The 23,546-nt window shown below is 38.4% G+C and overlaps 2 protein-coding genes across 2 annotated transcripts in view; one reads left to right on the top strand and one right to left on the bottom strand.

Annotated features, from left to right (window-relative positions):
• REEP5 (receptor accessory protein 5) overlaps positions 1-12,895 on the top strand; it is a 32,651-nt gene extending 19,756 nt beyond the window's left edge. Inside the window, exons 4-5 of the mRNA XM_012659544.1 lie at positions 7,714-7,882; positions 12,726-12,895. Coding sequence (XP_012514998.1) covers positions 7,714-7,882; positions 12,726-12,775 — 219 coding nt within the window. The 3' untranslated portion in view covers positions 12,776-12,895. The remainder of the gene's footprint in view (positions 1-7,713; positions 7,883-12,725) is intronic.
• Positions 12,896-22,684: 9,789 nt separating this feature from the next.
• SRP19 (signal recognition particle 19kDa) overlaps positions 22,685-23,546 on the bottom strand; it is a 6,258-nt gene continuing 5,396 nt past the window's right edge. The window contains exon 5 of the mRNA XM_012659543.1: positions 22,685-23,068. Within this exon, the coding sequence (XP_012514997.1) occupies positions 22,935-23,068 (134 nt within the window). The 3' untranslated portion in view covers positions 22,685-22,934. The remainder of the gene's footprint in view (positions 23,069-23,546) is intronic.

Here is a 23,546-nt window from a genome sequence, read left to right as displayed (position 1 = left end):
AAAAAAAAAAAAAAAAAAAAATTAAATGAGAACACACTCAGTATGGATTTTTTTTTTTTGAGACAGGGTCTCAGTGTGTTGCCCAGGCTGGAATGCAGAGTGGCGTCATCCTAGCTCACCGTAACCTCAAACTCCTGGGCTCAAGAGATTCTCCCACCTCAGCCTCCTGAGTAGCTGGGACTACAGGTGCACACCAGAATGCCCAGCTAATTTTTTTAACATTTTGTGGAGATAGGTCTTGCTGTGTTGCCAAGGCTGGTCTCAAACTCCTGGCTTCAAGCAGTCCTCCCACCTTAACCTCCCAAAGTGCTGGGATTACAGGTATGAGCCACCTTGCCTGGCCTAGATTTTTAAAAATATGAATGACATCACCACACAATCCCTTATAAGACAAATGAAAAATTTTCTTTTCAAAACGGACAAAGAAAATTGGTCTGTGGGAAGATTGACGATTTCAAAGATCGATGGATTTTTTTTGTTTTTGTTATTTAAAGTCATTTAGCATTTAAATTTTTTTATAATCTTTGATTTGGATATGACATATTTTAAACTTCAAGTAATTTTGAAGCCCTTAATAAGATCCATCTAATGGTAGTGGCCTCACAGTGTAGTCCCTAGTGGAAAGAAACTTGGCTTTTGCCATGGGCCCGCCAGCTGCTGCAGTGAATAGTATTCTGTAAGCAGAACAACTTGCACTAGTATCTGACCTCAAACTTCTGAAACGTGAGCAAGCCTGACTTCCAGCCTGCTCCTTGTCACCTCTGCTAATGGAAGCCAGAGAGGTAGAGAGAGGATCCAAAATAAATGACAATCAATGAATCATTTATATTTGGTTTTGAAGTACATCTAAAATATTGCTTTGCAGCAAATTTTCTACCCTAATAGCAAAATGAATGTGCCTCCATTAGTATTCTTCAGCTGTATGGCATCATGGTATTATTGATGAGAGTGAATTTACTGCGTATATTCTAAATAGATTATATACTTGAGAGTATTAAAAATTGATGATGCTGTCAATCAAAGTACTTTCTTCCTGCATTAGTGGCATATTCTGAATGGCTTCAGTGAATGGATTGAAAAAAAGCCTCTGAGTTGCAGAGTCTGTAGAAGTTTTAGGAGAGTATCACATTTTAAGGACAAGCATGGATCTTACCTGTGCTGACAGTTACATGGTGATTATATGGGAGTGTGGAAAAAAAGAACTGCAAGCAAGGACATGTTTAATATTTTATTTCTTGCAGATTTAATATTATTAGTATTTTTTTTTTCCAATTTTCTAAAACAGCCTGTAAGATTGGAGGAAAATAAAAGTAACCAATGGCTACGCATCAAAGCTTAGTTGAGAAGATAATGTATGATGTATTTAGGTAAAAACTGAATCATTGTATGTTCCAAGCTTTGCTCTGAGGTCTGGCCTTGAGCAGGAGGGTTTAAAAATTAATGAAATTTGTATATGCTCATTTCTTTATTCAGCAGTTATTTATTTAGAACCTCTGTGTGCCAGATTCTGTTCTAGGTCTGGGGGATACTTGGTGATTAAAACAAAGTACTTGCTGTCCTACTGTTTACATTTTTGAGTGTGTGTGTTTTTGTGTGTGTGTGTGTGTGTATGTGTGCAGGTGCTGGGTGTATTTTGGATAGGGAAGAAAATAACATTTGTAATTCTATATCTTGGGGTACTCTTCCTATTTTTTAGTGAGCAAATGTATTCATCTATGTTTATAAATACACACAGAACTGTATATATGTATATTACTGTCTTAACCATATAGGTATAATTGAGACCACATACTGTATGTCATCCGATATCTGTTTTCAACTAGCACAATAGTATTTTCTCATATTATTCATATTCTTTAACACAGCTCTCTAGTCTATTATAGGTAATAATTTACCCATTTTCCAATTGAGAGACATTTAGAACACTTGTCTTGCTATTGCCAATAATGCTGCATTTAATATCTTTGTACCTCATATTTACCTTCATATAAATCATTTTCTAGATTTATTTTTAGAACAAAGCTGAGTAAACTCTGGCAAGTTTACGTCCTGATCCAGACTGCCACCTGTGCTGTTTTACCTATTGACAGCAAAACATTTCTCTTAATCTTTGTACAAGGCCAAAAAGATAGGGAAATCTTCCTCTAACATGCTCTGTTTTAGCTTTTATTTGTGAATGCTGAGCACACAAATCTGGCCCATCACTATACTGTGGCTGCACTGCAAAGGCTAAGACTTAAGGTTTCTGATCAAGTCATTGCAGCATACGAGGAAGTCAGTGTTGAAATATATAGTTTTTCACATTAACACTCAGTTCTGACCATGCTAGTTCCTGAACTGCATGTTAAGTATATCTCTACCTTGGAAATACTTCTGGCGGAAAATCAGATGGTGATAGCATTAGAATCACAGAATTATCTGGCCTGCTGTAATTTGTAATTTAAGGAGTCAGTGTGTCAGTGCTAATAGTGCCAATCATCCGGTTAAAATAGCATGGACTTTGTCTGAACTGCAGGTAATAGTGGGTTTGTGGTTCCCCTTGGGAGTATCATCAGCTGGCACTTTGAGGGCAGCTTGGTTAGAAGGATGGCCAGATCTGTGTAGGTGACTTTAATAAAACTCGGTATTCCTGGGCTGTAGAGTAGTTACATAGATTAAGAAGAGGGAGTTGTAAAAATTGGCAGCTGAATATCAGCTTGAGAGTTGAAAAGTAATTAACTTTATTTTTAATATAAGAAAATGATTTGATTTAAGAACTGGAAAATGCTAAGGATTTAGGTTGAAAGCAGTAATTATTTTACTGTCTCAAGACAATAGCTAGAGGGTACTGGAAAGTAGTAAATTAAGATTCTGGAGTGCAGCCTAGACAGTAATCACATTGAAGAGGCACAAAAATGTAGATACAAATTAATTCATCCAGAAAAGATAATTGGTTTATCTGGATTGTTGAAAGGTTGGTATTTATATGGGCAGATAATATTTCAGAGATTTTCAACAACCAGTAAGAACTTTAGGATTTGGTAATACTACTACTATCTTGTATACTTTCTTCAAGTACATTAATTCCTAAAACCCTGCAGAAGAGAAAATTGTCTCTTAGAGAAGTTGATTTACCTAAAGTCATAAAATAGACCCCACCTCTCCTGATTCTTCATCCAGTGAGTCATTTCCACTTCATCTTGATGCCTGTGGTTACAATATGGGTATCTGTCTCTCTATCAATAATCCATTCCTGAAAATCAGACATTCTGTGTAAGAATACCAGCCAGATGCTTATTTTGCTCCATTTTAAATGAGAAAAATTAAAATGTAGTACATGTCAGTTGAAAACTCCCAACCAACTTCCTAACTATTAACAAAACACAGCAAAGTACCTACATATAACAAATATCATATTAGGATGTTAGATGCTAAAAACACTTCCTGCTGTACAAATAGTTAATACAGTCTATAAGAAACTATTGCGTTGTGTGCAGTAGTACACAGCACACCTTTGATACTCTACATACTATTGAAAATGTCCACAAGGGATTCTGATGTTCTTTCTGTCAAAAATGTAACTCAAGACATTTCTTGTACATCATTTTGTTTAAAATATTGTATTGAGTTTGAGGTATGTATATATTAGTGTTTCCTGTATAAGCAACCACCAGAAAACACTGTATGAAGTTCGGACATTAAAAACCAAAAAGCTTCCACAGGGAAATGTTAACTAGAGAGGTGGTGGTCTGCAGGGGCTGCTGTAATTAACCTGGCACTAAGCCAAGGAAATGAAACCTAGAGCCAGTGAAAAATGCAGTCATTTAGTTCTCCATTTTGGGTTAATGCAAATGTGTAGTTCAGAAAACCAGTGTTCTCTCTGACAACATCTTTTAATTCACTAAGATCTGCTGGCCAACCCCAGGGGATGTTAGAGCAGAGTTGCTGGGAAAACTAACAGTAAACATGGAACTACCCACAAATACTGAGGGTATCTCAAGGTATTGGCTTCGTTTGAGTACTTGGACCTACTTGGCAGAAGGTCTCAGTCCGCCATTGTGTGCGTGTGAGTTTTTGCCTGGCTGTGTATTCATGTACGTGGCATTCCTATACATGTGTCGTGAGGCTACTCGATGCTGGTGTGAATCTTTACCCTTTTGTCTCCTACTGTCATGCTTTCCCTCCCCTTCCTTTCCTAACTCTGAACATCCTGTATTCCAGGATCTGCACTCAGGAAAGGAGCTCTGGAGTCTGTTAGATGTGAGGGGTGGGAAAGGCGAAGGGAGGGCTGCCTTAAAATCGTAACTTGGAGATTACGGCAGTAATTGTGTTCAGTTGAGTGCGGTGTAGTTCCTCCAGTCCAAAAATTCTCAACCTTTTGAGAAGATATGGAGGATTTTATTTGTAGCTGTTACAGTCACTGATTCTACTTATGAGTATTTTATGGCATTTTCTAGTATAGTTTTGTTTGTATATCTACATCTACATATTTTACTATTAATTACTTTCATTTTATTTCTCTTTTATATTGCAGTTAGTAGTATATTGATTTTTTTGTAATTATGTAAGTATATCATTACTTTGAATTTCATTTCAGGTAATAAAAGAAGAGTTCCAAAACATTTGTTTAAATATTGTTGGTTCTGGCTGGGCTCAGTGGCTCATGTCTATAATTCCAGCATTTTGGGAGGCTGAGGCAGGAGGATCACTTGAGGCCAGGAGTTCAAGACCAGCTTGGGCAACATAGCAAGGCCCCTTTTCCACAAAAAATATAGGCCTCTAGTCTTAGCTACTTAAGAGGTTGAGGTGGGAAGATCGCCTGAACCCAGGAGTTTGAGATTACAGTGAGCTATGATCATGCCACTGCACTCAAGCCTGGGTAACAAAATGAGATTCTGTCTCTAAGAAAGAAAAAAAAAAAAAAAAAAACTCTCTCTCACTCTATATATAGTCAGTTCTGAGATTTTTTACCCTATTTAAAGCTAATAAATTAGCCTGTTACTGTTTCATGGATGTTGGTAGAAGACACAGTGTTCCTGGGACAGAGTCAAATCCCCTACTATGCTCAATACTCCAAATGTTTTTATTTTCTTACAAAATATACAATATTTTCTTACAAAATATAATTTTCTTACAAAATTATACAGCTAGATTTTTAAAGTTTTCAATTAATACCTATTTTATAGAGGGAAAAACACACTTAAGCAATTAAGTAACTTGCATAAGGTTTGCCCAGCTACTTAGTGGCAGAACCAGGATTGGAGCTTAGTTTCTCTGAGCCCATCCTCTTACCCTCTGGATAATATACTAACTCTTAGAATCCCTGTTTGTTGGGTAGAGAGATCTGTGTATATCTTTAGGTCAAGATTTTAAATTTTGTGTTCTTTGTTCTGTATTCTTACTAATTTCTAGATTGATATATCTATTTCTGATGGAAGTATTAAAATCTATGATTGTGGATCTTGTCCATTTATATAATTATGACTTTTAAGTTTACATATTTCAAAGCCATATTTGAAAGCTATCTATAGCTATATGTAATTATAAAATAAAAATATAAAATTACAAATATATACAAAGCTGTATATAATTTATATATTTCAATGGTGTATATGTAAGTTCAGGAATTTTAGTATTCTTGGTGAATTATTTTCTTTTATCATTCTATTTATTTATTTTGCCTTAAGTAATGTTTATGTATTAATATTGCTATATGAGCTATTTTGGGAGTTGGTGTTTAAAACATCTTTTCTATAACTTTATTTTCAGTGATCGTAATTGGTTTTGTTTTGGGTTTTTTTTTTTTAAGCATATAGCTATAGTTTTGAGTTTTTAAAAAATTTAGTCTGATAGTCTCTGTCTTTTAAAAGCTCTCATGCATCTGTAACAAATCAAAGTAATTCATGAATGTTACTTTTTCAGAGTCCTGTAGTTGAGATAATCCAGAAAGATTAATCTGTTGAGAAACTGAGTTTTGTTTTGTGAGTGTAATAACAATTGAAAATGTAACATAAATTTCTCAGACCCAACATGGTGCTGATGGAGTGAGCTATTTGTGCATTTTAAGCTCAAACTGTGTCACTAGTGTTCGTTCCTTATCAGGTTTCCATCTCTAGAGCAAACTTAAAAGACTATCTTAAGAAAGACAATATAGGTTCTTGATTATTTGAATATATTCCTTGGTTTGAAATAACAAGGACTAAGGCTATAGAGTTCAATTTCAGGCTTAAGAAGTTGAGAGGCCAGCATGGCGGCTGACACCTGTTAATCCTACCTAGCATTCTGGAAGGCTGAGGCAGGAGGATCGCTTGAGCCTAGGAGTTGGAGGTTGCAGTGAGCTATGATGACGCCACTGCACTCTAGCCAGGGCAACAGAGTGAGACCCTGTCTCAAGGAAAAAAAAAAAGTTGAGAGATTTTTACTTTAAGGAGAAGTTGTAAAAATAATAATGATGATAATAATAATCATACAGATTTGGAATCCCTGGAAGTGACTTCTGTTTTATGCAGAGTCACCTAGGCTGTATGGAATACAATAGGGTTAGAATCTTTTAAACTAAAATAACCTAGTATATTGTTTATTAAACTTTCTAGGGAAATGAGCAAATCACTCTGAATATTTCCTTTTTTGCTCTTTATCTTATAGAAGTATAAGTTACTTAGATGACTTAAAGTGCTCAGTTTATATTATTTGAATAAATAGTAAAATTTTTTTGTTACATAAATAATGTGACAGTTCTTATGTTTTAAGTTATTAGGGCAGAATTCTTGTCAATTTTGTATCCCAGTGGCAAAGTAGAGCCATAAAGAAAAGAGTTAAGAATAATATCTACATTCAAGGTTCAAGATGATAAACAGCTATAAAGATTCCTTGAAGGCTAAATATCTACCAAAACCTGAGGTTCCACTAAGGGAAGAATTCGAGAATGGGCAGGGTATTTTGTTCTATAATAGGATGAATAAATGAGACAAACTTAGCTAAGGTACACCTACTGAGAACAAGCCTCAGCTATTAGGCTTATCTGTACAGGGCTTTATACATGCAGATAAGTATTATATTTTCTTAAAATGGTTTTTTTTTTTTTTTTTTTTGAGACAGAGTCTCACTCTACTGCCCTGAGTAGAGTGCCATGGCATCAGCCTAGCTCACAGCAACCTCAAGCTCCTGGGCTCAAGCGATCCTCCTGCCTCAGCCTCCTGAGTTGCTAGGACTACAGGCATGCGCCACCATGCCCGGCTAATTTTTTCTATATATTTTTAGTTGTCCGATTAATTTCTTTCTATTTTTAGTAGAGACGGGGTCTCGCTCTTGCTCATGCTGGTTTCGAACTCCTGAGCTCAAACCATTTGCCCGCCTCGGCCTCCCAGAGTGCTAGGATTACAGGCGTGAGCCACCGTGCTCGGCCTTAAAATGGTTTTTAAGAGTTATAATTAATAAAAGCCTTTTATAGCTATAAACTAAAAAGTGGTCCAAATTAGGAAGATAATTAAGCTGCTGGAGCTGGTGTGTTTTACTTTTTTTTTTTTTTCCCCAGTATCAGCTTTTCCTTACTAGCTCATTACTTGTTATGTTTTTTCCATCTAAGAAAAACCCACCTTTAGCCTGCAGAAAACACTGGAAATGCTTTTGGAAAAAATATCGGAGGCATTACTATTCTCAGGGCAGTGGTGGGCAGTGTGTATTCTCAGAATGCCCCACCCTTCTGTTACCAATGCTGGCTCTTACTCTGTGCAGTGTGGCTTCCTGCTGTGGTGCATGGCCCCGAGCCCTTCTAACGGGGCAGAACTGCTCTACAAGCGCATCATCCGTCCTTTCTTCCTGAAGCATGAGTCCCAGCTGGACGGTGTGGTTAAGGACCTGAAAGACAAAGCCAAAGAGACTGCAGATGCCATCACTAAAGAAGGTAAGACTCAGGGACAACTTGGTTAAACATATGAGAAGAGATGTGATACACTGGGCTCAAATAACAGGCTTCGTGGCCTTCTTACCTTATCAGCTTTCCTCAGCCAAATGCCAAAGCTAACTCTGGGATTTTTTACAAAGACTTTGCCTGTTGCCCTTTACTTTTCCCAAGAGTCTTCCTCCATGCCATATTGAATGCAGTATTTAGTCAGCATGTTAGGAAAAATGACTTCCCTTGGTAGGCAGAGATTTTAGAGAATCGTCTATATTTTACAAGTACAATCTCTTCTAGTTCAGTTCAGGCTGACCTGTTTAGTGTGCTGTTCAAATTTTATGGGGCCAAAAGAATGCTGTCTTTCTCAGCTCCTCTGATTCATTTATTCAACAAATATTTATTTATCAAGGTATTTAATACGTGCCAACCGTGTTTGTAGAACTGGCAGTGAACCAAAAAGGCCATACTCCATACTCCTTGAACTCATGAAGCTTACAGTCTAGTTGAGAGATAGACAATAAAATGTAAAAGTTATATTTAGCAGATGATATAGGGAAAAGTTATATTTAGCAGATGATATAGTACATTTAACAGATGATATAGGGAAAAATGAAGCAAGTAGAAAGATGGTTACAATTCCAAATAGAGAAATTTAGAAGAAATTTCACCAAGAAGCCTGCACTGAATCAGACTTGAAAGTGGCAAAAGAAGGAACTGTGGGGAAGACTGTTCTAGAAGGAGCTGCATATGCAGAAGCCCTGAGGTGGAAGCAACAGAGGAAGTAATCTCCAGGGATAGTAGGAGGAGATAAGGTCAGAGAGGTCGGGGCTGAGGCTGGAAGACAGATCACATAATGCCTTGGCTTTGGCTTTCACTCTGTGTGAGATGAGGTGCTACTGGGGAACTTTGAGCAGAGGAGCAACATGATGTGTTCTGTGTTTTAATAAGATGACTGTGGCCACCGTGTTAAGAATAGACTAAAGGGGGACAAGGGAGGAATTGGGAGACCAGTCAAAAGGTTACTGCAGTGATCTGGCTAGAGATGATGACCGTGGTTTGGCTCATAGTCGTAGCAGTAGAGGGTAAGAAGGATCAGATTTTTGATGTATTTCAAAGGTAGAACCAATAGGATTTGCTTATGGAGGGGGCACAGAGTCTAAGAGAGGGGTCAAGCTTTTTAGCCTGAACAAATGAATGGGCAGAATTGCCACTGAGCTGGGGAAAACTGGGTAGAACAGATTCTGGGGGAAGATACGGAATTAAGTTCTGGACATAAGTTTGAGGTGTTAGATACCTACTCCATGGAGTATTCAGACAGCCAGTTGGATACAGATGTCAAGAGTTCATGAAATAGGTCTGCACTGGCAATATAAATATAGGGTTCACCAGCCTGTAAACAGTGTATTAAGCATGAGACCAGATGAGATCACTAAGGGAGTGAGTGTGGTTAGGAAAGAGGCTGTCTGAAGACTGAACCCTGGGGACTGTCATGTTCAGAGGCTGGGAAGATGAGGAGCAACCAGCAAAGTGGACTGATAAGGAGTGGCCAGAAAACTATGTGAGTGAGGTATCTTGGGGCCACGTAAAGCAAGTGTTTCAAAGAGGAGGAAGTGATCCATTGTGTCACATTCCGCAGACAGGTCAAGTAAGATAAGGACTGAGAACTGACCGTTGGATTTAGCAATGAGGAAGGCACTAGTGATTTTGACAAAACACATTTTGTGGAGTGGTGGGAACCAACACCTGACTGGAATGGATTTGAGAGAGTAGGAGAAAAGAAATGAGAGAATATAGATAATTCTTTTGAGAAATTTCCTGCAAAAGGGAGCAGAATGGGACTGTAACTGGAAGAAGGAACTAGGGTCTTTAAAAAATGCCTGTTGAAAATTAATGGGAATAATCCCATGGAGAGCAAAAAATGATGATAGGAGTGACAGGGTGAATTGCTGGAGCTTTGTCCTTGAGTGGAGCAGAGGCAGGATCTAGCGTACAAATAGAGGGTTTGTTCAGAGTTGGAAGTTTATGATAACAGGAAGAAAATGAAGGTGTATAGGCAGAGATGCTGCTAGGTGGCTACATGTGACTGTGGGAGCGTACAGAAGGGATTTTTCTGATTGCTTCAAATTTCTCAGTGAAGTGCGAAGAAAGGAGGCCAGCTCAGAGAGGATGAGGAAGGAGATGTTGGAAAGAGGAGAAGGCATGAAATATTAATAGTTGTGTAGGACAAAGACTGGCAAAGTTTTTCTGTAGGTAGGATGGAACATAAAGGTTATTGGAGGGGAGGGATATTAGAAAGATCATGTATATATACATGGATATTAAAATCACCAATAATTAAAACAGGAGTTGTGTTGGAGAATGACATTAAGTTAGGAGCTAAAATGTTCAAGAAATGAGGCAGAGTAGCTCAAGAGTCAGAGATGACTGGGGAAGGGAAGGCTAGTGAGTGATCAAATCTGATGACACGAGATTCTGAAAGTGGCAATGAAGAACAAAGACAGCATCTACCAGACTTCCAGACCCAGTGGTACTGGGGTCATGGGAGAAAAAAACCAGCCACCACTTGAGAAAACAATGTCCTCAGAGGGCAGCCAGATTTCTCTAAGAGCAATAAAGTAAAGGAAACACTCGGAGGAATGGATGAGGATAGTGATTTTGCTAATGAAGGTCTTTAGGTCCAGAGGGTTTTAGAAATTGGAGAGGTGAGCAGTGGACATAGAATATGGAAATTTTTTTAAAGAGCTCTGTGGTAGTTAGAACATGGGAGATGAGAAGTGTCCTGACCACTGGGGAAGTGAGATCCCACCAAGACAGTTTCTCCAGCAGCACTGACACCCCAGAGGCGGTCCATTCCCCCATTTCTCCCTCACAGACCTCTCTCCTCTGGACTCCTATATGTTTTTCTACAATTCTAAGTGTTTTTTAACTTACAGCCTTCACATCCTCCCACCTTAGGATCGCCAGTTTCTTTCCAAGAGCTGCTCTGTTCTTCCCTGCCCTTAGCCTAACCAGCAACCTCTGGTGATGCCATTTCTGTCTAGTTCACCCACGTTTCTTAACCTCTTGGTTCTCTTGGATAGCAATATTCTAAAATGCAATTTTACTTTGATATGATACCTTCCTAAACAGGGGCATGAGAATTAAAATAAGGAGGAATTCACATGCTTTGACACATTTTAGACTTTTCTCAAAGCTTTTGGACTCACTAGGAATTTTTACACAGGGTTGTCTAAGAGAGAGACTGCAGTTTCTTCTTTGTTGTTAACTCTGTTCAGCAATTTTAATTGAGTGAAGGGAGAGCAGCAGTCAGGCAGCTGTTGGACAAGGAGGGACTCCTTGGCTCTCATCACTGAGATTCTAAGCTCCAACAAAAACCGCCGCAGGTTGGGTGCAATGCCTCAGGCCTGTGATCCTAGTACTCGGGGAGGCCAAGGCGGGAGGACTGCTTGAGGCCAGGAGTTTGAGACCAGCCTGCGCTAGAGCGAGACTGGTCTCTACAAAAAATAGAAAAAAAATTAGCTGGCCGTGGTGGCACGCGTCTATAGTCCCAGCTACTCGGGAGGCTGAAGCAGGAGGATCACTTGAGCCCAGGAGTTTGAGGTTGCTGTGAGCTATGATGATGCCACTACAACAGAGTGAGACTGTGTGTGTGTGTGTGTGTGTGTGTGTGTGTGTGTGTGTGTACGTGTACACAAATAAACCAACCAACCAACCAATGATTGCAGTTTGTAGAATTTCATAGGAGGCGCCCAGACAACCTCTTCCCCCTCCATCTCACACCCCACACTAGTCCTCATGGCACATTCCCAGCCACTTGGTAATTAGAAAGGGGAAGGCTTAGTCTCTCACAGATGTAAGAATATTTTCTTGATGAATGTAGTTATCTTGCCACTAACTTGAAGACTTGTGGTAAACTCTTCCCATCATAGGGAATAGTGGCGCAATGAGAGTATAATTGTTGGCCCTCCACATCCTCGGGTTCCACATCTGCAGATTCAACCAACCACAGATTGAAAGTATTCGCAAAAAATAGAAATAAAAACAATACAAGGCTCACGCCTGTAATCCCAGCACTTTGTGAGGCTGAGGCAGGAGGATCACTTGAGCCCAGGAGTTCGAGGGCACAGTGAGCTGTGATTGTACCACTGCACTCCAGCCTGGGCAACAGAGCAAGACCCTGTCTCTAAAAAAAAAAAATATATATATATATATAGTATGACAACTATTTACATGGCATTCACGTTGTATTAGGTATTATAAGTAAACTAAAGATTTAAAGTATATGGGAGGATGTGCATAGGTTATATGCAAAGACTACACCATTTTATATGAGGGACTTGAGCACGCGAGGGTTTTGGTACCTGCAGTGGTCCTGGAACCAGTGCCTCCCCCAGCACAGATACGGATGTATTTCTGGTGCTGAGAAAGAGGACTTTCTCTGATTTTTGTCACCATGGGATAAATACGATAACCTAGTTGTCACCACATTGAAATGTAGTGAAATCTTAACAGTTAACCACCCAGATACAAACAAGAATTTGATTATACAAAGGAACACTACTCCTAAGCAATCTCTGCTTCTTTTGATGCTTAAAGGACAGAGGGTAGGTAGGTTAGGTGATGCTGTCACAAGGGGCTAGGCCAGATGAGTCTTGAAAAATTTTGTTCAAGTATTCAGGATTTGTGCTCTGAAAGAGGTACCTTGTCCACTTCCTAGAAACCCTCTTAGCCCCTCAGTGCTCTCTCACTTGAGCGTGAGTCATCCAAGTTTTGTTATCTAATAGCTACATTTAGGCACAGAGCTTGCATTGCAAAGAGCTTTGATATATTTTTCTTTCCCTCCTAATAGCCAAGAAAGCTACCGTGAATTTACTGGGTGAAGAAAAGAAGAGCACCTAAACCACTGACTGGACGAAACCTTTCTGCCCTTTCTGTATCTTCCAATTAGAGCTTGATGTTATATTATAGACTGTGGTATAATCATTTTAATAATGTTGCCTGGAAACTTTTTTTTTTAATTTCAGAATATTACAGGGGTACATACAAATGATTTGGTTACATGAATTACTTTTGTACAGTTTGAGTCAAAGTTGTATGTCTGTCACCCAGATAGTGTGCATTATACCCATTAGGTGTGAACTTAACCATCCCTCCTCTCCCCACCACTACCTGCTTGATTTCCGTTGAATTTTACTACCATATGTACACGTGAGCGTTGATCATTTAGTTCCAAAACAATAGTGAGTACATGTTGTGTTTGTTTTTCCATTCTTGCCATACTTAGGAGGATGGTCTCCAGTTTGGAAATATTTTTGATATATTAAAAAAATGGAGTGTGTTGTAAGTTTGTTTGCATACTCTAATTTAAACTTAATTTAGTGGGCAGTGTCCAAATTTTTGGAAAATATATTTTGCCTCTGGGTAGGAAAAGATGTATGCTACTATCCTGCAGGAAATATAAACTTAAAATGAAATTATATATCCCACAGGGGCTCACTCTGCATGCATTTTATCTGTACTTATATTTAGGATAATCTTTATGGTTCTACTTCATGTAATGTACGATTTTATATAATTCTTAAATGTTTTTAATGTATCTGTGCACTATATATAGGGAAATGTTACTGTCTGAATGTAACATGTGTAATGCTTATGGGGAAGGGGGCAGGGGAAGGTTGTATATGCTATTTATAACTTCTGTACAATAAGACCAGCTGGAGGTATCATTGTGCTGGTGTGATGTGCTAAATGATACTTAAGAAAAAGTAATACAAATGATTAGTATTCAATTAGCCAGGCATGGTGGCACATGCCTATAGTCCCAGCTACTGGGGAGGCTGAGGCAGGAAGATTGCTTGAGCCCAGGAGTTTGTGGTTGTAGTGTGCTATGATGATGCCACTGCACTCCAGCCAGGGTGACAAAGCAAGATCCTGTCAATCAATCAATCAATAGTATTCAAACAAAGTAAGAAATGATGTTGAATGGAGATTGGCCTGGTTGTTTTCCTAATATTGTAGCACCTGAATACCAGGACAGCTTTGTACAGCACTTAGTCACTCTAGTGATAAATGGGGAAATTTACCCACATATCAGTAGTCTATAGCTAGCTCCCAATTCCCTGTAGAACCAGTAATACTGTCTCATCTGCTTATAAGCTTTAGATTTGTCTATTAAGATGCAAAATGGAAACCATTCCTGGTTTTACCTTCAAAGCTGAGTAACGTGTTGGTTTAGTCTTGTTTCTTTCCCAATCTTCTTTTTTAAACCAGTTTAAGGAACCTCCAAAGACTTCCCACCTCTGATTACATATATGTTCTTGTTTATATCATTAGCGACAACGTGCTAATGATGACACCTAGCTCTAAGAGCAATTCTGGGAGAATTAAAGGAAGTTTGATGTAACCTATAATCTGGGTGGTAGTGATTAAGTCAAACTGCCTTCACCTTTTTCTCTGATCTTTAAGGTCTAACACAAGAGGCCTCCCTAGTTTACAAGTCGGAATCATTTGTAGTCCATTTAAATGCCTTCATCTCTATTCTTTGTTTTGATAAATTGCTTATGACTACATAGTTTAAGTACAGAACAATAAAGTTAAAATGAATGCCTCCAACTCAATCGGCCAAATAGCTTATAGAGGTCTTGACTTATTTAGACCAGAAAATCTGAGCTTTACACCATACTGCTAGGATTCTTTTGACTTAAATTAAACTAGACTAAAACAAGTGTATAACAAAACTAACAAGATTAAATATCCAGCCAGTAAAATATTTTTTAAGGCAAATAAAGATAATTAGCTCACCTTTAGATGACAATCAGGAAAAATAATGATGTCTCATGATGTAAAAAATATTAAAGATATCAAAAATAAGCGACAGTATCACCAAAATATTACAATAATATAGAGCATAGCATTTAATTTTTTCTGGAAAAAATAGTGGTAATTATTGACATCTTATTAAAAGAAAAAAAAAAACCTTTTTAGAAAGCAAGCAGAATTTTTACTGGGAGAAAATCAAGCTTTAGATTAAAAAAAAAAATATCTCTAGGAGTATTTCAATCCTTTTCCCATAAATAAAAGTACACTTTTCTTGTTGGCAGAAAAATGAAAACTAGCAACTTCTGCCATATAGAATATATAGCCAGTTAGTATGGAGAATATATTATTAGACAAGACAGGAGGCATAAAAGTTACTATTGCTCATAATTACAGGCTAATATCCATTTTAAACTACTGAAGTAAAATATATTCTGAATGCAATTTTTTTGACCTCTTGGTATCACTGCTTTCTCCTATGATGCATTCTACAAGAAATTTAAGTTACTATTTTTGGCAGGTGAAGTGTAAATGTTAATAGCAAGAGAAGTTATGCGTTGAACAATTCTGTCTTATATTATTTCCCAAATAAAATACTGCCATGGCTGAAGTATTTGAAGAACTAATTGAGTCTGTGTCTGGCTAGAAGACAAACAATTATTTTTACATGAATAGTATTTCAAGGGTATGTAAAGTTACAGAATTCCTGCTAAACAGATTAAATTCTTCAAACCAAGGAAAAAATTCCTGCAGCAGTTATCCCTATCTTGAAGGCTTCAATCATTCAGATCAACAAACTTACTGCTATTCTGGGGAGTCTTCTACCCATAGCCTGAAGAAAATGGGCATAGCCTTTAAGTAAGTTACCGCCTATCCTGAGGATGTGATATATCGAATGGAAATGGATGTAAATAAAATTCAGATCTCATCTGTAATATTTCATTGTATTTTGTGTGTGTGTGTGGGGGGGGAGGGTAGGGTTCCCTAGCCCAGAATTTATTCAAGCAAAATTTTAAGTAAATACAGATAAATGAGCCATAACACTGTTGATTAACTCTGTTCCTCACGTGGCTTATAATTTTCCCCTGGTGGTTACTGTTTACCAAGGAAAAGAAAATACACCAACCTAAAAGCTTCTACCAGTAATTAGCACTATTTAAAGGAAACTTAAACCACGGCTTTCTACCTGTATGCTGCATTACAAAGACTCATGATAGTGTATTGCACACATTTTGATGCGGTAAACATTTCTTATATGTGCCTCCAAATCATTCTGTACTAAGAAGAGAATAAAAAAAGAACTTGAGAATTTTATTAAAAATATCTACTTTTTTTTCTTGTTTATAGGGACAGGGTCTTGCTCTGTTGCCCAGGCTGGACTGTAGTGGGATGATCATAGCCCATTGTAACCTTGAACTCCAGCGACCCTCCCATCTCAGACTCCTGTGCAGCTGGGACTACGGCACACACCACCGCTGGCTTTTTTTTTTTTTAAGATGGGGTTCTCACTACATTGCCCAGGCTAGTCTTGAACTCCTGGCCTCAAGCGATCCTCCTACCTCAGTCTCCCAAAGTGCGGAGATTACAAGCATGAGCCACCACCCTACTTCTGAAAGGTTTGCTTTGGTCAGCTTCATTTCCTACATCTGCTTTATGTCTATATGTCTAGAATCATGGTGTTTAAAATAACACAGGTACAATTCATATCCTTAGCCATCAAATATTAATACCGTAGTTCTATATAGCATGGTAGGAAAGTAAACGTATTTGAGAATACGAGAAGTTTTTCCTGGGCTGGGCATAGTGGCTCATGCCTGTAATCCTAGCACTTTGGGAGGCCGAGGTGGGAGCACTGCTTGAGGTTAGGAGCTCCAGACCAGCCTGAGCAACACAGGGAGACTGTTTCTCTACAAAAAAATGGAAAAATTAGCCAGGTGTGGTGGCGTGTGCCTGTAGTCCCAGCTCCCAGCTACGTGGGAGTTTAAGGCAGGAGGATTGCTTAAGCCCAGAAGTTTGAGGTTGCAGTGAGCTATGATCATGGCACTGTCCTCATGCCTGGGCAACAAAGTGAGTCCATGCCAAAAAAAATTTTTTTTCTGGCTCATTACTATAACTCTTAAAGAATCTTACAACACAAACCTCATAGAGAATTTAAGGAATTTCTTTGGTTAGATTAATGGTCCTCAAACTTCAGTGTGCATCAGAGTTTATGGGGATGAGGATGGGGGAATGTTATTAAAACAGATTGCTAGGCCCTATCCTCAAAGTTTCTGACTATGTCTGGGAAGGGGCTGCAAATTTTGCATTTTCAACACCCCAGGTGATGTTGATGGTCCAGAAATCAGATAAAACCACTGGGTTAGGTAAATGCTATCTTTACACTTAGTACACAGAGGTTTTCAGACCTGGCTGCACGTTAGAATCACCTGAGAACCTTTCCAAAACTACTGATATCTGTCCCCACTAGGAGAAATTCTGATTTAATCAGCCTACTGTGGTACCAATACGCTTTATAAACTCTTCAGGTGATTCTAGTATGTTGCCAGGGTTGAGAACCACTGGTAGAGACTGCTAATGAGGGCAAAAATCCCAAGGTCTGGAGAGTTTCCTAGCTATTAATACTTAGTTCAACTGGTGTATCAGTTTCCCACTGCTGCTGTAAGAAATTGCCAAAAATTTAGAGGCCTAAAACTACACGTATGTATTATCTGGAGGTTGAACATTCAAAATCGGTTGGCTGGGCTGCATTTCTTTTGGAGACTCTAGAGTTGAACTCATTTCCTTGCCTTTTCCAACCTCAAGACACTGCCTGCGTTCCTTGGCTCGTGGTCCCATCACTCTGCCTTCCACTTCTGTCATCACAACTCCTTCTGACTCTGGCTTTCCTGTCTCCCTCTTACAAGGACCCTTGTGAAATTAGGCTCACCTGGATAATCTAGCATAATCTCTTCAACTCAAGATTCATAATCACATCTGCAAAGTCCTTTTTGCCATGAAAGGTTAACATAGTTACAGGTCTCGGGGATGACAATGTGGACATCTCTGAGACGGACATCATTCTGCCTACCATGCCTAGTCTATCTTTGACTGTGTAGAGACCACCCCCAAACACCGGAAAATTGCAAAGAGCAATTTTTTTTTTTTTTATAAAAGAGACAGAGTCTCACTCTGTTGCCCAGGCTGGAGTGCAGTGGCACGATCATGGTTAATGTTGGAAGGTAGCTAAAGGAAGGAGGATTGGTGAAAAACTACTCTCTATCCCCATCCAGGTAAACAAAACAAAACAAAACAAAAAACCCCCCCAAACTGGAGGTTTATCCTCTGGAGATAGTAAGAGGATCTCTGGAGTGGGAAACAGGCAGAGTTGAGACAGAGAGATTGTATTTAAAACAGGATGGAATGACTAAATGCTGAGACCAATTCCCCCCACCTAGCCTTCTCCCACTAGGCTTCCAGAACCCTAACAAGCAGACTTTATCCTCCTGGAATATTGTAAGACTCCTCTCTGGGGAAGTGGATCACCTCTGATGTTGGAAATTCTCCCAAAGGCATCCCAGCCAGATGCCTTTCGGAGGATTTAGTGAAGCACACAGGTTGCAAACCCTTCTTATGTGTTCAGAACTTCCAATAAACTTTTGGTCTTTCACTCTTAAACCAGCAAGCCACTTAATATGACAGGGATCAAAATAAAAACAGAAAAAAAGGGACTTGAAAATGGTAAGAATATAATACATACCTTCTGAGAAATAAGAAGCTACATCCATGAAATATAAGAATAGAGTGCTAGAAAAAGGAAACATGCAGGTAACAAAAAACTGCTTAGAGAAGCTGAAAACATAAATGGAAAATCCAATAGAAAGGTTGGAAGATGAAGCTGAAGAAATCTAAGACGAGACTACAAAGGAAAAGAAAAGTAAATAAGAGCGGAAAAAAGAAAATTTGAGGACAATGCCAGCAGTTCTAATATTCAAATAAGGAGTTCCAAGAAAGGTCAGAAGGGGAGAAAAATCATCAATGAAATTTTGAGAAAAATTTGCTTGAACTGAAGAATGCAAATTCCCAGATTGTGTTACCCAGCACAACGAGCAAAAAAGACCCATACAATATTGTGATATTTCAGAATACTGAGAACCAAAATCATGATTGTGAACAAGAATGGTTTGAACTTCCCTTTAGCTACAAGAGATTGGAGGAATGTGAAGCAATAACCTTGACCTTCTGAAACAAAATGATCTCCAATTCTAATCCTATACCCAGCCAAACAATGTAAGGGCAACATGACATTTTCAGATATGTAGGGTCTAAGAACATTGACCTCCCTTGCACTTTTCTCAGGAAGATCCTGAAGATGAGCTACACAAAGGAGTAATGCAAAAAACAAGACATGGGATACAAGAGTACACACCTCCAAAACAGCAAAGTGTGAAACTGAGTCACACTCCATATCACAGTGTGGAGAGAATCCAGAGTGAAGCTGTGCACTAGGTCTAAAGGATAAGGGATTAGAGCCAGGTTGGCTGGATGCAGTGGCTCATGTCTATAATCCCAGCTACGCAGGAGGCGGAGACGGATCACTTGAACTCAGGCGTTTGAGCTATAACACCACCACACTATATAACCTGGGCAACAGAGTGAGACACTGTCTCAAAATAAAGATGAAATGAATAAACTACTTGATGTGAATGAGCTTTTTGAAAGGACATTCTGACAACTGATAATCTGTGATTCAATTAGTGGTATTTAGAAATCTAAGCAAATGAAAGAATATTTAATTCCAAAGAAAATAAGAAGTCCAGAAAAACTAAGATAACCATAGCGTACTTTAGTGTTTCTCAAACTTTAATGTGCAGAAGAATCACCTGGAGATCTTGTTCCATGCATTAGAATTCTGTGCTAGGGCCAAAGATACTGCATTTTTCACAAGCTTTCAGGGGAGGCCAGTGCTACTGGTCCCCAGATCATACTTTTGAGTAGCAAAGGTGCTAAATGACTCGGTGTCAATGCAATGTACGCTAAAACATAAACTCTGAACAGTGATTAAAATTATGAAATACATTGGTAGAATGGAAAGATGAGAAATGTGCACATGTGTCACGGGGTAGAAAAGATGAAGGAAAACTGGATCCTCTTCTTCTACAGACGGAAGTTAATGCCTAAAACTGAAACTGTTAAAACTAGCTGGCTCTTTAAATTATGTACAAGTGTAATTTTGATAAAGTTCTTAAAAAGTGGGCAGGGGATGTGAACACAAATCATTGAAATGGATACAAACAGCATTTGAGCATATGAAGAAATGCTCACAGCCTTGTTCATTAAGATTCCATTTTTCAGCCAGGCAAGGTGGAGTGTGCCTATAGTCCCAGCTACTAGGCAGGGTTGCTTCACCCAGGAGTTTTGAGTCCAGCCTAGGCAACACAGTGAGACCGCATCTCTACAAAAATTTTTTCAAATTAAAAAACTTTTTAAAGATTCCATTTTTCACTTATCAATTGGCAAAAAAGAAAAGTTTGATTTTGCACCAATTTCAACAATGTGAAGAAACAATACACTGTTACAATAATAGTTCTCAAACATTCTCTATTTTAGTGTTTTATGTTGCTATACAACAGAATACCACAGACTGGGTAATTTATAATGAATAGAAATGTATTTGGTTTATGGTTGGAGACCAGGAAATCCAAGAGCATGGTGCCAAAATCTGGCAAAGGCCTTCATGCTGCATCATCCCATGGTGGAAGGTGGAAAGGCAAAGGGGTGTGCTCAAGACAGCAAGAGTTAGCCAAATTCCATTTTGTAACAAACCCACTCCTGAGATGATATTACTCCATTTAGAAGTCGGAGTCCCCATGGCCCGATCACCATCCACCTCTCAATAACAACACAGTGGCAATTAAATTTCAACATGAGTTTTGGAAGGGACAAACCACAGCACTGACAATCCTTATTGCCCCATAACTAAAACAGTTTTAGATTCCAGTCATCATTTTATGACAAATCTTTTAAATGAGCTACCCCAGTATGCATTCTCAGCTACTTTCTTCCATAACTGCTTTGACTGTCGCAACTGAAAAAGCTCTGAACAGCAGTAGTCTCCCTTATCTGTGGTTTCACTTCCCGTGGTTCCCATTACCCATAGTCAACCGAGGCCTGAAAACAGGCAAGCACAGTACAGTGAAATTACTTTGATCACATTCACGTAACTTTTATACAGTATAACTGTTCTATTTTGTTAGTTATTGTTGATAATATCTTACTATGCCTAACTTATAAATTAAAACTTCATCATACGTATGTAAGCATAGGAAAAAAATACATAGAGGGTTTGTTACTATGCACTGTTGTAGGCATCCACTGGGAGTTCTGGAATGTGTTTCCTGTGGATGAGGGGTACTACTGCATTCATTTTCCCAGCTTCCTTTGCAGCCAGAGATGGACATGTGCCACAGCTGTCAACAATAAAACTTAAGCGAAAGTCTGCTGAGAGGAATTCTGAGAAATCTCTTGCTTTCCTTTTAAAGGAGGACAAAAGTGGCTGGCACAGCTATCTTTTCTTCTTGAACTCTTATGTGTCAGCCTATTTACAAGCTTGAGACATCAATCATAAGGCTGTCAGAAATATGCCACGGAAAATGGGAGTGAAAAAATACAAAGAAGGGGAGGAGGGAGGAGGGAGGAGGGTACAGGTATTTGCATACACAAAGAGTGCAATGCGCACCACCCGAAGAATGGACATGTTTGAAACTCTGGGTTTTGGGGGGAGGGGGGGCAAGGGCAACATACGTAACCTAAACATCTGTGCCCCCATAATATGCTGAAATAAAAAAAAAAAAATACAAAGGCATCACTGAGAGCTGAACCAGCACCTATAACAACCTTCTTTGGATTTCAAGTTATTCAAAAAAATAAAATAAAATAAAATAAACTCTAGCTCAAGTCTCTGTTTTCTGTTACACAAACACATTCTTTAGTGATAATTTTCCCAAAAAGGGTTGCTAAGAATTGTTTTACACATACTCCCCCAATATTTATTTGTAAGTCAAATATATAAACTGCTATACTATTATGTTCACTATAAAACATAACAGAGATTGTTAGAGTGAAAAAATAAGTAGAAATTCTAACACTTCATCTCGCACACCAATAGATCATCTTCATACAGACAGGATGTATACTACCATTTAAAGCTCCATAATTCTGGGTTTGCTTATTTTGAAATCAATTGGGATTGTTTGACCTCAGGCAATAAAAATTTAAAGAAAACAGCATTTACTGGAAGTATTAATATATGAGGTAGCTCACAGAATTCAAGGAAAAGCTAAACCAGGCCTCAGGAAGAACAAGAATCAGGATAGCTCAAAATCACCGCTTTCAGAAACAGTGCTTTGAAATAAATTCAGAAGCACCAACTCAATTTAGTTTCTTGAAAGAAAGTGTACCTCAAGGTGCTAAAAGCATAGGTAATTTTAGAACTTCAATGAAAATAACGTTCTTAAACCTATAAAATAAACAAATTTAAAGCTTAAAATCCAGGACTTTTCATATGACAAAAAACTAGGAATTGAACAATTCAATTATAATAACAGATTAAAAGAATATGATCTACAGACTGGCTGTTCATAGACCCCCCCCTCCTCCCCACAAGAGGACTTACCACTTTCTTCTAGTTTAGGCTCACTGTAGAAACTCCCGTTACCTATTCTCTTTAATTATCTCCTCTACTGGCATTAATTAGTTCATAAGCAAAAGCTGCAAGAGTCAGTTCCAAATTTTATTTCATTAACTTAAAAGGTGAACAAAATGTGTATTTCCAATCTCATTAAACTTATCTGAAACATACATTTACAAAGAAGACAAACAGATACAGGATTTCAAGTAACTTATTGTATAGTCCATTGTCCATTTAAAAATATTCTTCTGGCGGGGCGGGGAGTTAAGGGCAACATATGTAACCTAAACATCTGTACCCCCAGAATATGCTGAAATAAAAAAAAAAAAAAATTCTTCCTTCCACAAAAACTCTACATTGAAAGACAAAAAAAATTTTTTTTACTGCATAAAAGCTAGATGCAAAGTTCTGATGTACATTTATTTCATTGTCAACTCTGATGATGATGGGAGGCGCAAGTGTGCATAGTTCAGTAAAATAATGCAAACAAAGAGCTTCTGCTTCTCTCAGATGCAAATTGGAAGCCTCCGTTCATGGCTCTTGGAGTACTATCACATAAATGATGCTCATAGTAAGTCACTTCTTCTTCTTTCCTTTCCCTTTTTTACTTCCCTCTCCTTGCTGAAGACTTTGGTCACCAACTCCTGTTTTTTGTGTCCTTGTTTTTAGTTTAGGTATCATTTCCGCTGCGTACAACATTACTGACTTACCTAGGAACCAGAAGTTAGGCTTAGTGTATAATCTGAGAAATAAGACATAAGAGGTCATTATCTTGAATATCATAAAGTCCAAGAAACTATCATATCAAGAAAATGGGAAGTAATTTAAAAAAATCAAATGACTGTGAAGACAGTGACTTGCTCAAGTGGGGGCCTCTACTGGAGAAAATTTACTGAGAGTGAGAGCAATGTTGAAAATATTTAAGTAAACAAAACATAAAACAGTAAGTTTGAGACAAAAATTTTGGTCTTGGTCCTAGTAACTGGTTTGTAGACCAAAATATATTTAACATGTTGGAAAGAGTCAGAATATCAGGCCGGGCGCGGTGGCTCACGCCTGTAATCCTAGCACTTTGGGAGGCCGAGGAGGGCACGGATTGTTTGAGCTCAGGAGTTCGAGACCAGCCTGAGCAAGAGCGAGACCCCGTCTCTACTAAAAATAGAAAGAAATTAATCGGACAACTAAAAA

This window comes from Propithecus coquereli, unplaced genomic scaffold, assembly GCF_000956105.1.
Source record: "Propithecus coquereli isolate 6110/MARCELLA unplaced genomic scaffold, Pcoq_1.0 Scaffold62, whole genome shotgun sequence".
Taxonomy (NCBI): domain Eukaryota; kingdom Metazoa; phylum Chordata; class Mammalia; order Primates; family Indriidae; genus Propithecus; species Propithecus coquereli.
Note: the sequence above shows the minus strand (reverse complement) of the source record. Positions and strands in the feature narration are given on the sequence as shown.